The sequence below is a fragment of the Neodiprion lecontei genome, chromosome 6, assembly GCF_021901455.1.
Source record: "Neodiprion lecontei isolate iyNeoLeco1 chromosome 6, iyNeoLeco1.1, whole genome shotgun sequence".
NCBI classification, from domain to species: Eukaryota; Metazoa; Arthropoda; class Insecta; order Hymenoptera; family Diprionidae; genus Neodiprion; species Neodiprion lecontei.
The window spans coordinates 17889117-17907175 of record NC_060265.1 but is presented as its reverse complement, the minus strand read 5'-3'; the positions used below and the strand labels follow the sequence as shown (position 1 = coordinate 17907175).

The 18059-nt window shown below is 35.6% G+C and overlaps 1 protein-coding gene across 4 annotated transcripts in view; it reads right to left on the bottom strand.

The window, feature by feature from the left end:
• The window catches only part of LOC107216781 (disheveled-associated activator of morphogenesis 1), a 62608-nt gene that overhangs the window by 17520 nt on the left and 27029 nt on the right, over positions 1-18059 (bottom strand). For 2 of the 4 annotated variants that reach the window (XM_046743942.1, XM_046743943.1), the window contains exon 2: positions 2038-2145. In XM_046743942.1, the coding sequence (XP_046599898.1) occupies positions 2038-2079 (42 nt within the window). In that variant the 5' untranslated portion in view covers positions 2080-2145. Of the gene's footprint in view, positions 1-2037; positions 2146-4698; positions 4928-12558; positions 13412-18059 lie in introns of those variants that run through there. The other 2 variants (XM_046743941.1, XM_046743940.1) reach the window with 2 other exon arrangements.

The following is an 18059-nucleotide window of genomic DNA, read 5'->3' as shown; positions in this document are numbered from 1 at the left end:
TTTGATATTATATATATTCTTAGAGAATTTTCAGTATCTTCCAGAAAAATTGAGTCGAAACGTAAGAAAAAAAAAAAAAAAAAACAGTAAATTTTTTCACAATCTGCATTCTAAATTATTCCGACGTTGATGTTCCAAAAATCTTTGTAAGCTCCTCTGCCTGAGATGACTAAAAAAGTTTAAAATTCTTTTAAGTTTATCTTGAAGTTCAACAGATTATACGTATAATATTTCCGATGAACGTCAATAAAAGTGCGAATGAATTTATTCGCCTGCTTTTGGAGTCATATGTCTGGAATCGTCGAATGGAGGAAAGTCGCGACAGCTTTGCAAAAGGTAAAAATACCGTGGAGATGACTAGATCAGCACAAAAAGCAAGCACATGTCGCAGAGCAATCAAAATGACTCGTACAAAAAGGAGGAGAATTTAGCGATACTAATGTGCGTTCCTGGAGGCTTGCGACGTTTTTACAGTTACTTCATATTATAGTTTTATCAGATTACTTCCTCGTTCCTTCTTTCCGATCACTTAGTTTCTTGTCCAAAGCAGATGGACGACGGTAGTCGGCGAAGAAATTCTAACTGGGAAGTACCGCGTCTGTGTATAACATGCAGTAAAACCTGTTTTATGAGTATATTATTTATGTTGCGGGTGATAAAACGGGCGGCAAGAGGTGGGAGAAAATGTGTTTGAAAAAAAGAAATCTCTACACTGGTGTGCGATTGCACTGAATTATAAAATCTCGTAAAAAGATCAGTCCAAGATTAAGCGTCTTTTCACGATGCGACGACGCCGTAGTTTTGATAGGACCGTTTATTCTGTAACCAACCTTGACGTGATGCGGAGACGCGAACGCTTCAGAGAAAGTATACCTTGCGTTCTTTATTTGCTTCCTTTTTTGGTTTCACATATATCCGCAGCCCACTTTTGAACACACTGCACATACGCGGAGACCGAAGTTAAGCAGCTACAGAGGCTTGCGGTGTAACGTGAGATTTGAAATTCCACGAATTCCATTCAACTTTTTTATTTGCTTCGACGTTTGAATTTCCAACTTTTTAAACTCACAGAATTATGAGCCTGTCACATTTTAACGAGATTTCTATCGTCATCTGCTGAATTTTTTAGCATTTTACGTAATAGGATTCAATCGTGATTGTTTGAATATCAATCTTAAATTTCTCTAGTAAACTATATTGATGTTCACTAAATTTTGAGTTTTGGGATTAAAGGATTCTCTAAAATTATGTGCATACAGATAAATACAGAGTGATTGCAGAGATTGCAAATTTACTCCGGGGTAAATAACGAACAAGGCGAATGTGAAGGACAGCAATAAATTTGCAAAAACTCCGAGATAAGGTTCGTTTTGAAATAGCAAACGATCTGAAATTCAAACATACCGTCTAGTTTTGTGTGAGATTTTTCCCATCAAATTTTTTACACAACATCAAAACGTATACAATTTCGCATGGTTTACTCGCAAAAGAAGAATATTAAAATAGAATGATCGAATTGAAAACAACAAATAAGACCTAACAATTAGAAACTAAGCTAAAAATAAGAATAAATTTCTTTGAAATTCAAGATCTTACAGCAGCATGCGCATCATATATTCTTATTCAAATCGACCAAAAGACAATTTAACACCAAACGACGCAACAGGGATACATTGCATACAATTACTGCAGAGCCGGGGAGGTAATGTAAGCAATTTTAAATCATCGAGTGAATGAGTTTAATTCATCTATGCACAGGTTGATAATTATTCAACGAATCTGTAATACATGTAACATACATATACGCATCAACAATGGGCATTATGCTAATCACTTCTGCTCCAAATTGGTCAACAACGTTGTGTAATGACGAACGGAGCAACGCATTGCATTGCGGTTCACGGATATTGTCTTGGGAACGTATGATTTAAATTTATAATACACCCGGCAATGATTAAATCACGGTATGTATAATTCGGTTTGCGCTGAAGAGGCGTAATCAGGTTCTCGGTTATGGTTTGTTGGTTGGTAACTTACCTGCAGGCAACCGCAGAACGACTTTTTCACCCTCGACGGCATCGTCTGGCACCGACCCACGAACTCTTTCAGAGGCGCCGGTTTCTTCACCGGACAACTTGGAATTCTCTGGAAGATAAACCGAACGTTAAAAAGCGATAAATGGAGAAAAGAAACCAACATTTGACATTTGACTGATCGAGATTTTACTATGTTAACGGGTCTTTCGTGTTTTCAAAATCGAGATTCTGACTATCGAAATGAGATATGAAAATCCGCTCTTTATGAATCAAACCTCGTCAAATTCAGCCCGAACAAACGAACTATTACGCTTGAAAATGTCGTTTTAAATAAAACGTTCAAAAATATCCAAAACATTCGACTTCAAATTTGATACACCGTACTCTAGGATTTGACTCAATTCTGAAATATTGAATAGTTACTTTGAAATGACCTACAAATTTCAAGCAATTCGATATTAAAAGCTTCAAGTGTGCGTCTTTCTTTTTTTCTTTTTTTCATTCACCATATAATTTGTACTTTCAATAAAAAAAATTACAGTCCTGTCCCTTGAATTTTCTCACACAATTGGGTGAAGATAAAATATTTTCGAAGGAACGAAGTTACAGTTTACGTTTGAAGATATATTTTCTTTATGAATTCTGACAAATTCATTACTTGACATGAATTCTCCAAATATCAGCGCAGGTTTTTACAGCTCCAAGTGCCACAAAATTTCTTGATTCTAGAACGCGTTCACGAATATTGCCTGTGCCTGTCGAAAGGCAAATCACCCAAGGTTTTCAGGATATAATTAGGCAAGTCTGCGTGACTAGGCTCTTGTCACAATTTCAGATGCATTTTAATTCGGGAATTGAGTTCTCTATAAGCGAACTGCCGAGAGGTAAAACGCCTTAACACGCGAGGTTTTATTGGATTTTGGCATGATACATGGATACAAGTAATGTGAATTCTTGTATAAACGCGTAATACTTTTCTAAACGGTGTCATCCGAGGTGACGCGGAATTTTTATCACCCATATAAAAGACTGTTACATAGTTTTACTTTCAAAATAACAAGTTCTGACCCCTGCGCGTGTTTCCCCGCCTCAAAAACCTTATTTACTACCTTGTTTTTAATAGGCAAGGACAGATTCCTTATTAATTTTATTATGAGATGGTCGTACGATTGGCTATTGGTCAAATTATTATATTCGTAAGCAAGGAAGATGTATTTAAAAATACAAAATAGAACACGCATTAGCCTAGACATCGATATTTTATTTAAAATCGCTTTAACATATTGAAAAATCTATTAGGTTCGTTTGATTTCGCTCTACGATGGCTTATTTTATTTCGAAAACTATTTTCTACAGATCCACTAGAACAGATATTTTTTCTATCGTCAGTTGAAGTCATCTCAAAATTTTGCCACTCGCTGATCACAATCAATATCGGCGATATTTTGAAAACCAACATCATAATAAAAAATGAATTTTGGGAAATAGTCTCCGGGCTCAAATTACTCGTTGCAGAAGAAAATCGAGCGAATCTACTGATTTTCAATCACTTTGAAGCGTATTTGGAACGAAGGAAGGTAGTATTAAATTTTTTTTTTTTTTTTTCTCAACTCGTATATCTTATTTCTGTAAGTTCAAAGAAAATTTTGTAGCTTACGAAAATATCAATTTTACGAATACTCGATGTACGACTTCGTCTCAAAATAAAATTAATCACAAAGTATTATGTAATTTTTGGCCGACCAATCTCCTTGTAAAGTTGACTCGTCACTCCTAATAAGAAATCTTCGTGTTTATACTACCGAATTTATATTGCATGTGGGTAATCACAAAAAATAACAAAAATGATCTAACTGATGTCTGCAAGAAAGCGCTGCAACAATTTGGAGAAAAATTGGATAACGTACGTCAATTTTCTCATGTTTACAAAACGATCAGTATTGTTCGTAAATTAGTGAAGAAAATTGAGATACAAAACGTGAAAACAACGCAGGTAAATAATATTACAATCACTGTTTGCACTGATTCCGAAAAGAAGGAAGACAAAAGGAAAATAATACATCGCACACGTTAAATAAACCCGAAGAGTAGTATTCGAAAAATGTATGCAGCATTGATTGATTTTTAGACCAACAATTGAGGATTTCAACTTTTTCAGTCAGATAAACTCGGATTATTTTTACAAACTCTGAAATTCGCATCACATGGGCGAAGTAATAAGTAACATGAAACAAAAGCGTTGCGTGAATTTTTCGTTGCAAATTATAACTCGACGAAGTCTGAACCGTGAGAAGAATCGAAACATATCTATGACGGAATTTCCTGTATACTATCAGCATACGAAAGTGTGAACAAATATCTAAGACTTAACCGATTCAATTTGTTTGCGCCAAATTGCCTAACCTCAACATCGAACAATGAAATAATACACGTTTTGCAATAGTCAAGTTATTGTTCCGCGATACGCGTGAAAAAAGACGTTTGCAAAATTGCGATGGAAAGAGAAAAGCAAAACCTTATTATTATTCGAATGTAGCAAACAGCCCTGCTGCAATTTTTTATACCTATCATCGCACAGATATTTCTTTCGTGTCTATAAAGATTTTGATCAGCACATGCAATTACACATGACATGATCGCGAATACAAAAGATTATACGTACACAAAGAAGACAACATTTTCTCACTCCAGAAATCTGACAAAACATAATGATTTTCACTGACTAGATATTATTTATATCAGTATCTGCATATGTAAAAAGAAAAGTCTTGAATAAAACAGTAATTTTTTTTTTCAACGTCTCGTCGTCTCGTTTGAAAATTTTACATTTTTTCTTAACCTAATTGCACTTTTGCACGGTATTAGCAGACGCTCGATGAAATTTTACCGATCGTGTATTTCTGCGAGCGGTTATGAGCGCAACCGTCACGACGCGATATTTCACCTTGCGAATACGTGAATAGTCATTACGTATTGCAGTACCACGTAAATTTACGATGGTAAGTTATTGTTATCAACGCGAAAAAGTCTTATCGCGTATCACGAGTGTTATACGCGGAGTTGCGCTATTTGCAAGTGTGTACATTGCGTATCGTCCATAATTTAGTAAACCTACTTTGAAAAGACAAGTACAAATGGCGTGATCACCAGTTCTGCAATTCTACTCAAACGTCTCATTTTTTTGCCACATAAATTTCAGTACAATTTTTTTCTTTTCCACAACTTAACGCCTTTATTTATTCCATTTGTTGCATTCGGGTTTTAATTAATTACTCTCGACTGTGAAGTCTACAAAATTCATTCGACTTGCTAGCTTATTTCATTAAAAACTAATTGAAACGTAACTAAATCTGTATCTTTTTTTTAATTACTATGCTTCACGATTATGGTCATTGGTAATATATTTCCTTTTAGCCATTGTGATAATTTGAACTTGGCGTAAGCATAAATTAATCTTGAAGCCATATTCAACTGCGAAAATCTATTAAATTAACGTACAAAATTTAATATTGTAATAACTAGAAAATATTCACAATAAATATTTACTTGTACCACATTCGCTCGTAATTTCAAAAATATTTAATCCGTTATTGTAACGATGGCCATTTGACCAACAGAAAAGCTGCTGCTAACCGTGAGAAATGAAATTTTTCCTCAGTACGTGTCGTAGATCCGTGAAAAGACCCGTTCCTTGTACATAAAACTGTATTCGACAAAATCTCGTTGACTCTTTCCGGTGCAACTCCCTGCACGATTTAAAATCAAGCGAATTTCCTCAACGACCGCGTTACACAATTGCGGAGAAACGGCTCGATCCCAACACCGATTAATCGGGATATTGAAAGTGCAACGCGCATCCGTGTGCGCCCTGCATGCGCACACGTCGTGCAGTTTATAACGATTCCAGAGTACAGGTATGGCATGCACGCAGCCCGGTAGACCGAGTTTAAAGAGGCCTTCCGAGTTCCCTCGGGCGTATGTGAACTTTCGAGTTGGTGCTATGGCTCGTATGTAACGTTGTTTCAAAATTCACGCCTCTCTCGTGCTCCGGAATATACGCGAATGGTCCGCATTGATCTCTCTTAAGGAGGGCCTGAATTGGTCGTTCGAATTTCTGGTACAATATCGAAAATGCGCATCACATGCCGAGTCTAAACTCGCTTACCCTGCAATTCAACCTTTTTTTTTTTGCAGCGTTTTATTTATTAAACTTCTTTTTCCGCAACTGTCGAGTTTTTGGGTTTCACATGGTCCCGTAAGTATTTCTAAGTTTGAGAAAACCATTCAATTCATTTATTTATTTATTGCAGAAATAGCACATGTAAAAACAAATGGTCGAAATTTGTACTTTTTCACGAGAAAAAGGATTTTTTGCTAACCAATTTTTTTACACAGATTTGATGTCTACAAAAAAATTTGACAGAATTTTCTCAGAATTTTTCATTATGTTGTTTTTGTTTGTCTGCCGTATTCGATGCGCCATTTTGAATTTTCGAATTTCGAGTTCAGATTCGTAATTAACGATCTCAAAAGCCCGTGTGTACAATATTTCAAGTGAATCGCATGTAAGGAGAAATAAATGTTCGCAACGTTTTGATGTAACGTTGCATTCAGGCCTGTCTGAATTTCGTTAAACCATATATTGTCGACATATTTTGCAACCGATCAACTCCTTCAAAGCCACTCTCAAATTACAAGATACATACAGTGATTTTCGTTTCAATGTTTGCAATCTCATTCTGAAGCATGGCAGCGATTTATGAAACGTAGTCATTGACTTTTGAATATTTTTATGTAATTTGTTTGTTTGTTAATAACGTCATCCATCGACAATGAAAAAAAAAAAAAAAAACATAATAGGAAAAACTACAACGAGTTAGAACAACGAATTCCATTTAATATGTAAGCTGCACGTTATGAATTAATTAGGCTCAAAATAAGATTCGTTTGGCTCCAATCAGGTTGATCTGAATCTAATAAGTTGATTCGAGTTCTGTAATTGCATTGAATTGAAGTAAATATTTTTTTCTGACAAACTAAATGACTATTATGTGAAAAAATGTTCAAGCTATTCGTGTATTTGATAATCAGTTTGAATGCGTTTTTGACTAGTCAATTGGACATTCAATAAAATTGAATGATGTTATTCGAGTTTGTTATATTCAAATGAACATACATTGCATACATTGTAGACAAATCACGTAAATTTCAAGTAAATATCAAATAAGTTTTCTTTGAATATTCACGTAGAATACTTAATGTAACAATTATCTAGGATAATGCAAATAGCGGAATTTGACAACAAAGTAATTATTTCAAAACTTCAGCTCACTTTTTTTATACTGGACAAATTTTTGTTAGCTGTGCATGAAATCACAATATTTTAATTTGTCATTTTTATAAGTACACCGAATTATTTACTCTTGCGGATTGATACTCGTTGCTTTGTATTTTTTTTTTTTTTTTTTTGCATCATACGCAATACACTTTGTTTGAAGAACACAAATTAAAACAAATTGAAGCATAATTGTGAGTGTTCAGCAACAAATTCAAACTCTTAGGTTCACCACTTTATTTCTCTCGGAGAATGAAGGTGAATTTTTCTTCCTTTTTTCACCGACGAAAAAGTAAGTCTTATTACTTTTAGTGCCGACTGTCAGAGTGGAACGAACGAGAACGGGACATTATTATTTTGTCTTGAATGGCATTATACTTGAGTCTCTTCGTAGAAAAAAAATTCTTTTCTTCCCTTTCAATGAGTACTTCAAAAAAAGGGTTTTTTTTTTTAATGAAGACCGATCTGTCTTAGGTACTCCTAAGAAACCAAACCATTGCGCTACAAAATTCTGCCGCGTAACAGTAAATTCGATTAACTTTCGAGATTTTGACAACTATACTATATATTAAGGGGCGGGGTTACAGTTCCAAATTTGAAAAGTTCCGAAAGCTATTAATTCCGAATTATTTGGTGGCGATACTTGAAATAAAGGAATAAAACTTTTACGAAACAAAAAAGTTTCGAATAGTTGGAAAGCCGATGGAACAATGTTCGAAAAGCGAGATTCTGTAAACTCAAGTTACGATAGAGCAAGGTTCCGAAAAATAAAGTTTCGATAGAGTAAAATTCCGAATATTAAAATATACTCACACAGCGTAGTTTAGTCAACGAGTGGGTGTAAAAAATTAGAAAAACGGAAAATCAGAATGACCAGGATCCAAAACAAAAAAAAAGATTAAAGTGACCAAATTTCGCTAAGTCAAAAATTCATAGAACTGAAAAATTTCGGTCATTCAAAACTTCGAAGTTTCAAATTTTTAAATTTTCTCACCTTTGCACTGCGGAACTTTCGACTTGTCGGAGTTATGCCCTTTCGGGGCAACTTTCAACATTCGATGTTTTGTCATAGTTTGATTTCTTTACTTGAAGTTTTGCCAGAAAAAAATTCGGAATTTGGCGCTTTCGGAACTTTTAAAATTCGGAATTTCAACCCCACCCGACTAATACCGCAAGCAAAAAAGTGATAATTAAGAACGAGAGTAATTATTATAGATTCAAAAAATTACAAATTCCGATTAAGTTTACATCGAATGTCGATTGTAATCTGTAAACAATTCCAATATCCACATGCAGGAGTCAACAATAAAATATGACAGTTTACGATACTGTTAATGAAGATTTTTTCGGACAACTTTTGAACGGTAAACCGTGACTTTCTTTCGTTCCGTCATCACCAGGACAAAAACATTCAAAATTTTTTATTGCAGCTGGGATCGGAACGTTCCAGAAAGACTTTTCAATTAAGAACGGAACGTAATAAAAGGGAACAAAAATCCCGGGGAAAAACGCAAGCGAATAGATACGAATCGCAGTGTATATAACTGCGCTTATAAGAAGAGCAAAACGATCGTGCGCGCGCGCTTTCTCTGCACGCGCTCGCGACGTCGTAATTTCGCGTAATTATCGTTCTTAATATCATTTTCTTCTCGTGAAAACTCTGCTTCTTTTCGTCGCGTCCGCACGTTGTTGAAAAAAAATCGAATTCAACAAGAAAATTCCAAGCTTTTGTGAAAGTATCGGAGAAGAATTTGAGACTTCTTTTCTGTGAATCAAAAAACTATTTTTACTGGATGTAAACCCGTGTGAAAACTATTCGATAGTCGCATCGATGCGAGTTAAAACCAACTATCACGACATCGAATATGATTTAAACATTGTCTTAAAAATCGAATATATTTCTGAACCGGTCGATAATAACTTGTCTTAAAATCTCACATCATTCAATATCTTCATAATCTGCATTATCGTGTTTATCTCGACTATGTAGGAAGAAATTATGACTTTCGTTACACAGATATTCGTATTCAATCAGAGCGCTCCAGAAATGATTAACTGTATAGTATTTTATCATACTTTTGATAAATTGGAATTTCACGTCGTTTTTTTTTCTCATTTGTTCAAAAACGCGGGACTGAATTTTTGTACAGCAAAAGTTGAAAGTTTCAGCTCCAACAGGATTGTCATTAATATCGGATTGTAAAATTCCGTGATTTTTCCAAGTTTCTCAAATTCAAATTAGTGATTATCGTGCAGAAAATTAAAAATTAAAAACGTCAGTCAATCGTTCCGAATTATAGTTTCCTTATTTTGAAGTCTATACTTCAATTGCATCGGTGTTTTCATTGAAAAATAAATCAGGTACATTCTGAGTATTTATTTCACTGAATCTGTAATATTTAAAACGGTATAAGAGTTTTTCAGTTTGAAACCTGAGTTTTTTCCACGAATTCCATAAACACCCCTGACCATTACAGGTATTCCAGATTTTCCGGGAGTGTGGCTACCCTGATTTCGAACGTTCGAAGACGAGTAATTTTTCCGAGACGCCTCGGGTAATTAACTAATTGTCAATTAGCCGTGGAACGGTTAGACGATCGACGTTCCCTCAGTCGTTGAGATGAACCGAACTGACTCACACGGTTGTATAAATTACGCCTAATTAGCAATTACGCACACCGCCTACCCACGCTTAATGTACAAAGCTAAAGCCGAAGCGCACAAAATGGGGAATGGAAATAATCAAACACGTTGCCTAAACGTAGCCGTACCACAATGGGCTCTAATGCCGGAGTTTCACTTTTTAAATATCTTTGGTGAGAGCGTTAACTCGCAAGCGATCTGTTCTCGCCAATTTGCTCCTTTTTTTTTCTACGCCTTTTTTCTCTCCCAACGTTCTGTCGCATATGTTGAACTTGAAGCCGGGTGTTTCACTCATCGCGTCGTTCCAGAAATCGCAAACTCACACGGATGAATCGGTTCATTTAATGCAAATTTTATTGCAAACTTTATCACGTTGTTGTTGCACTTATCAGATTTGTAACTGCTGATCTAGAAAAACAACCAACATCTCATTTTTTTTTTTTTTGCCAGACAAGTTTCAGTACAATTTTTTTCTTTTCCACAACTTGACGCCTTTATTTATTCCATTCGTAGCATTCGGATTTTAATTAATTACTCTCGACTGTGAAGTCTACAAAATTCACTCGACTTGCTAGCTTATTTCATTAAAAACTAATTGAAACGTAACTAAATCTGTATCTTTTTTTTAATTACTATGCTTCACGATTATGGTCATTGGTAATATATTTCCTTTTAGCCATTGTGATAATTTGAACTTGGCGTAAGCATAAATTAATCTTGAAGCCATATTTAACTGCGAAAATCTATTAAATTAACGTACAAAATTTAATATTGTAATAACTAGAAAATATTCACAATAAATATTTACTTGTACCACATTCGCTCGTAATTTTAAAAATATTTAAACCGTTATTGTAACGATGGCCATTTGACCAACAGAAAAGCTGCTGCTAATCGTGAGAAATGAAATTTTTCCTCAGTACGTGTCGTAGATCCGTGAAAAGACCCGTTCCTTGTACATAAAACTGTATTCGACAAAATCTCGTTGACTCTTTCCGGTGCAGCTCCCTGCACGATTTAAAATCAAGCGAATTTCCTCAATGACCGATCCTCAAAATCACACGGATCATGAATCAGTTCACCTGATGCAAATTTAATTGCAAACTCAATCGCGTTGTTATTGCACTTGTCAGACTTATAACGGCTAACCTGGAAAAGGTGTCGCGAGAGAAAAAGGAGTTATATTGATAATCTGTGATGTAGAATTATTGTAATAGTCAAATTTTTGTTAGATCAGAATGTAAGCTTACTTGAAAGGATGAATTTTTTTTTTTTTTTTTCGTTTAAACAGATACTTAACTGAGAATTGAATACCTTGATAGATTCATAAATTGCAGCTACGTCGAGTAAAACGTGTAAAACGATATCGGAAAGAAAGATACGTTTGTTATTATTCTTCTCTGCTTTTTTCAAATATAGACCAAGTGAACGAAGTACTGTACAAGTTATCTTTAGAATACTACTACAAGACGTTATTTTTAACAGATCCGTCAAACTTGGCCTTAAATTTCAAGAGCGTAGACAGAAATAAAGTAAATTCAAATATCCAGTCGTCTATAACCTGCAGCTATTGAAAAAATGGAGGAAATACCTTCAAACGAAACATCGAGTGTATAATAAATATTGCAAATGAATATCAGTACGTGCATATAGCTTCGTTCAGTGAGAGGAAAAAAATTACGAAACAAAAAAAAAAAAGAAACTTGTAAAATTATTAACCTTATACAAATACGTCGCCTTATTCTACCGTCAGCCTTGAAACGAACAGAGGCAATTAATGTATATTCTCAAATGTTTTCAACCAAACGGCGACTGTATCCACTTGGCTGTATTTGTGCTGTGTACACCCACCTGGCTTCGTGTTTGTAAGGAAAAAAAAAAAAGGAAAGGAAAAAAGAGTTGCGCTATAAAGAGGGACGATAAAATATCCTTGCTCGAACCGGCACGTTCCTGCAAATTGACTCTGTAGGACCTGTATAATCGCAATGTTTTGAAAGTTTGAAAGTGCCCGCGGTCTGGTGATCGAAGAACGATAAATTTTTACCCTATAGCTACGTAATCGGTGAATTTTAAAGCACTCGGAAGCGTTTTTGTTAGGATTCAAAAGTTTTTAAATATTAAAAAACGATGTGACGAATAACTGCAATGATTGTAAAAAAAATGCATGACATTTTTTTGCTCCAATTGTAAAATTAGTGTGTAAATAAAATCATTCTTTGACGATTCGGGGACACAAATTGAAATTGATTCAAAATTCAGTACCTGATGCTCTAATTTAATTTATGTCAGATTCACCTGACCATATTGTTGTACTAAAATATGAACACGTGGTTTTCGATAATCTGACATTATGAACCGAAGTGTGTAGTGAATATTTGTGCAACGAATTTATAATTCAATTGTATATTTTGAAAGAAACTTTCACACAGATTTGGCAACTCGCTTGAAAAACTTCTGAGCCATCGGTTATAAGTAACGACGAATGAATGTGATACGATACGAAAAGTATATAATAATATTATTAAATTCGTGTAAAAAATTTACCAGATTCAACTTCCCCATCTTTTCGATCACGGTATCCATGATGAATATATCGAGGTTCTTGGCTAGCGAACGAACAACTTGTAACCAAGTGAGAAGACAGAAAAAAAAAAGAAAAAAGAATAAGAGTACAGTTTAAAAAAATGTCAATAAATCGTGTCGCACAGCTGATAAGGTGTGTAAACACAGGTGTTTTCACTGTTAATTATAAACGGGCGATATAATAAATTAAAGTCTGAACAAATAGTTATACCGAAAAACACACGCGGCTCTTCGAGTCGATATTGTCAAATAAGCCATCGGTAATGAAAAAATATTTTTCCCGTTCAATCGAAGCTTAATTGAGTTTAAAAATAGGCGGGAAAAATTTGGCGGCAAATTTCACCGCTCATTTTAAACCGCGTGTATGAATTTTAGTAAAATTTCAGAACAAAGGGTGCGAAGAAGTTCCGGGATTGCCGTTCGCCGGAAGTTCCTGCAATCTCATTGCGCACCGAGGTTGACGATTTCCGAAATTTAATCCCGAAAAATTATAGAGCACTGAGTTGAGAGTTGCGACACTACATAAAACGAGTATCAATCGATCGGAAAAATATCGATCCGATTTCGATCACTCGATAAGCAAGCGAGGGTGTTTTTTAATCGTCTCATTTTACACCCGGAACGGTATTTCTTAGTTTCCGATGTTTCGTTTTATTGCTTGTTTGTTTGTTTTTTTTTCAGATTCCGTATACGACAGTGGGTGTATAAGTTTTTTATTTTTGTCTTTGTTCTTTGCTTGCTTCGCGGCCGAAAATCCAGAGGAAATTCCTCGATCAGTCGGAAACGTCCGCGCACTCTGAGGGACCCGCTTAGTCTGCCGCTGAGGATTCGACTGGCAGGTGAAAACAGACCGCGGCACCACAATCTGGGGAGGTGAAACGGGGACCGGTCAAGGGGCAGGGGAGATGAGAGGAAAGGAGATGAGAGGAGAGAGAGAGAGAGAGAGAGAGAGAGAGAGAAGAGGAGGAGGAGGAGGAAGAGGAAAGGGGACTGCGGCAGCCTTCCTGATCACCCGAGAGGAAAACGGAAGAATCGAATCCGAGCGTGCTAATGCAATCTTCGTTGGTCGGAGGTGATCGTGAGGGGCCTAATCAGGATGCAGATCGAAACCCTGCAGCTGCCGGCGAGACAAATTATCCTCAACTGTTCCCGTCGCGGTTAGATCGATCATCGATTTTGTACATTCGACCGAGGAACGAACGTTTGGATAGACTCGCCATGTACGATGTTTGCGAACTAATTTTGGGGTGCTTAAGGGGGCGGTAGAAGTTGGATATTTTTAAACTTTGCGTCACTTTGATTGTTTGTAACAATGGTACGAGTGAATCTAATCGGCTCAAGCTTTCAGTGACGTTGATTGGCATATTTGTGATTAATTATGACGTATGTCATGGTTCTCAATAATGTGGACGGTCGAAACGTCATTAGTCCAACGAGGTGAAATTGGGTTTGTACCACGATTCCAACCGAACGGGTAATCCAATCCGGAGTCTCTTTGTCTGGATCTCTTTGTTGGATCCTTCTTCGTCGATCTCCCCCTGAAATGTAATCTCTAGAATTTATAATGTAGTGTAAGAATGTTAATTTTGCGTTTCCTGATTACCATTTTTGTAATTTTCATCTGATTTTCAATTTTTCAGGAGGGATTGATAGAGAGGAATCCAATAAAGAGATGCAGACAAAGCGACTCCGGATTGGATTACCCGTTTGGTTGCAATCGTGGTGAAATCCAATTTTACTTCCTTGGACTAATAACGTTGGACCGAACATATTATTGACTTAGTAACTATGCCATACAATATAATTATTCACAAATATGCTAGTAAACACCCCTGAAAGTATGAGCCGGTTATCTTTATTTGTACCATTGTTACAAACGATCATCAAATTCAATTAATTATGAACACCGAATCGGTTCACAGTTTTTATTTTCATATGCGTACGATCTTTTTACGATTTTCATTAGCGAGACTGGGCAAAAACAATTTTATGTAACGATTTATAGTTGGAAATATTTTGATACATCTTCCGTACGAGAAAATTATACATTGATGAAAAAGCAGAAAAAAAAGAAATCAAATAGGTAAGGAAACTAAATCTATATTGAACGTAAATATCTGCATAAATAATGAAAGCGTTACGTATTATTTAAATCCGGTCAAATGTATGACATAACAGTTGTCATTTCACGTATGTTTTTTATCTACCTTGAAACGTAACGAACTTAAATCCTAAGAAAATTAGAAAACTTTCGATGATTCTCAGAGAATTTACAGGGAATTTGAGAAATATTTGAGAAAACCTTGGACTAAGTAAACATGATTCTACCAGTATGTTGATAAATTCATTGAACACTCTGTTGAACTTTTCTGAATACTTTTTGCTGGTCACTCGAATTTCGACAGAAAAAGTTTCCGAAGCTTTGCAGAGTGGCTGATTAGATTATGTCAGAAGGATTTCGAATAAATTTCATCACACGGAGAGAATTTTTCTGAAATCTCAATCTGAAAATCCTCTGAGAATCTTTAGAAGTTTATCGACTCGATGTTGAAATTCGAATCAATTGAGAATATCTAATGTCTTATTCGGATTATTTTTTCATCGGTCAGAACGTATTGAGATTGACAGACAAGATTATGAGTTTGGCATCATAAACTCGGCATTTTTTATACGCGATCTTGGCGAAAGGTTCTAAAATATTAGCCAGGAACTTGTTGAATTAGCAACCTCTGTGGAAAAAACCCTCGATTTAGGAGTAAATTCGTACCCCCAACTTATAGATAATGCTGAATTCCTAAAAAAAAAAAGTTGAAGGTACGAATTCACTGCCAAGTTGAGGGTTTTTTTCCGTAAGGAAATTTCCGAGATCATTCAGTATCTGTAAGGTACGATCAAGTTAAATATAAGAATTGCACGCGACCTTCGAATGAAAATATGGCATACAAATAATTATCCAAGAGATATGTGTTTGAGATAGAATATGCAATTAGACATATAAATGGTTACATAGGTATACAGTACAACAAACCAAATTCATTCGAAATTGAAACAATGATCTAGAATGATTGCAATGCTTGGTCGTAAATTTCTTTGCGATTTTCGCATGAAACTTCATTTTGTTGTTTCTGAATGCTCGCAACGAAGAAGAAACTGAGAATGCAGTTAGCTAGTTGAAAATACGTTTTTTTTTTTTTTTTTTACGAGGTATGAGGATAATATGCATGAATATTGCATAAATCTAGAAATAAATCAGATGGCATTGGTAAAATGTCGAAATCCGATCATAACCAGATGCCGAAGTCGGACGAACGGAACCGGTTGTGGGCAAAATTGTAAATAGTTAATTACAAGTGACACGTATAATTTGTAATTTGTAACTGCGGTGTCAATAAATTGCAGATAAAAAGTGCCTGATTAAACTTGAATAATTGAAGTGAAATAAAACAGAAATTACCTTGAAATTTTGTACTAGGAACATAAACCGTAAAAGTACACTTTTACTTTATTATTTTACTGCACCATAATTACGAGACAGATATCTAATTTGTATTTTCTTCTTTTCGAACTAAAAAAAAAAAAAAATTTATTGCGCACAAAACTGAACGGATCGAAACGATAGGCGGTCCAAAATTCTCTTGAGTACTTCAGAGCGGTCTTACGATTAATCCTAAGCTAATCTCATCGAAAGCACGCGTCGAAACGCGCATAACTTTTACACGTTTACAAATAAAAGCCAAGTTTCTTTTTTTTGGAATGTCATATCTTTTACGCTAATCGATCCATCGACGAGTTGCCTGGTCGTCTCGCTGAATCTCGGTGCTGTTTCACTCGTTACTCTCACAAAACTTCAATCATATCCCGATTCGTCTCCGTTAAGAGAAACTGCTTTGAGTGCAGTTCAGAGTTCACCGCGGCTTTGATTGCGCACCTGTTCAACACGAGTCTGCGTAATTATTCCTGCGTACACGTATATTCCGGCCATTTCCGTTGAGCAATCATCTACTCGGTCTGTTTCCGGTTCTGCGTCTGTCCTTCTCCTCTCAGCCGATTTTCTTTTCTCTACACGATCAATTTATCGGCTTTGGTGTCGCTGAGGAAATACTTCCGGTGACCTCTGAGACAGTAGGTCAACGCGAAAGGTAGGACGAATTTTTGCCATGCCAAGCCTGCCTGCCTTAGAGACGACGAGGCGAAGAGGAACTCGCCCAGCGGTGTGTGAAAATCGTTGCTCAAGCCAAACGAATCGAAAATTGGTTCTTTTTTTTTTGCGTACTGAAGCACTGATCGACGAAACTGTGCTGATTCGAGGATTTTTTCAGAGTGTGCGGAAGGTCGGTGCAAAATTTTGCGACATAAAACATGGGAGAACAAACTAAAAGTGACTAAAACACAATATTTTGGTATTGTTACGATTTGTGATGTTTTTGAAAGGTATTTCATACGTAAAATTCAGTCTTGATGTAAAAATTAAATATGACGCTGGGCGCTAATTGCATCAGTAGAGACTCGAATACTGTGTTCTGTGGATAATACAATCTAACATTTTCATTTTTACAAGTTAGAAAATGACCGGTCTGATTTTTTTGTGTAAAATAAAAGCACTCGTGGAGAACAGAAAACAAATTTTTAAACGTTTATCTTTATTTTTATTAGATTTATTTTGTAAGGTTGAAAATGACTTCGAAGAAAGGAGTCCACACGGCGTACATGATTGTAGCCGTAAATATTATCTAAAACAAGATTTGAAAAAAGATTATTAATCAGTATGACAGCCGCTATCTTGCTATGGACATTTTTTTTTTTTTTTTTTTAAATGAAAATTTACAAAGTGGCGGCGTCGCGAACAAAAAGTATCGAATTTAACCTATTTTTTCGACAGCATTTCCTTAAAAAAAATATGAAGTTTACAAAAAAGAGCGTCCGAAGCAAGACAAAGAATGATATGAAGAATGTTGTGTCCAAATTTGAGACGGATAGCTTGAAGACTCTTCCTTTGAGAGCGTAGACCATTTTGAACAACCGTGTTTCGAGAAAACCGTTAAAAAAATGTAAAAAAATAAAAATAAACGTTTCGACATTTATTTTCTGTTCTTCACGAGTGCTCTACTTTAACATAAGAAAATCATAGCTATCGAAAAAAGAAGTCGCGAGATTGAGTTATTTTTCGACCCGTGGTTTCTTAACAATTGACGTGCAACCATAGAATTTTTTTTGTTCGTTTCGTTCATAAGTGAATTTTGTTCCTCTCCAATTCATCGATTTAAGAATAGGCAATAGTTTGTGATTGTACCAATATTTAGACTGAGAGAAATTTTTAGTTCCGGTTACCGCTCAGTCCTTGACTATTTTCATTTTTTACCACAATCGAAAAATATAGTTCTAGGTACAAAATTGAAATTAGTTTTCTAGCTGTTACCGGAAACTCTGGTATCCGTTACTATTCTTTCTCATTATGATCACCG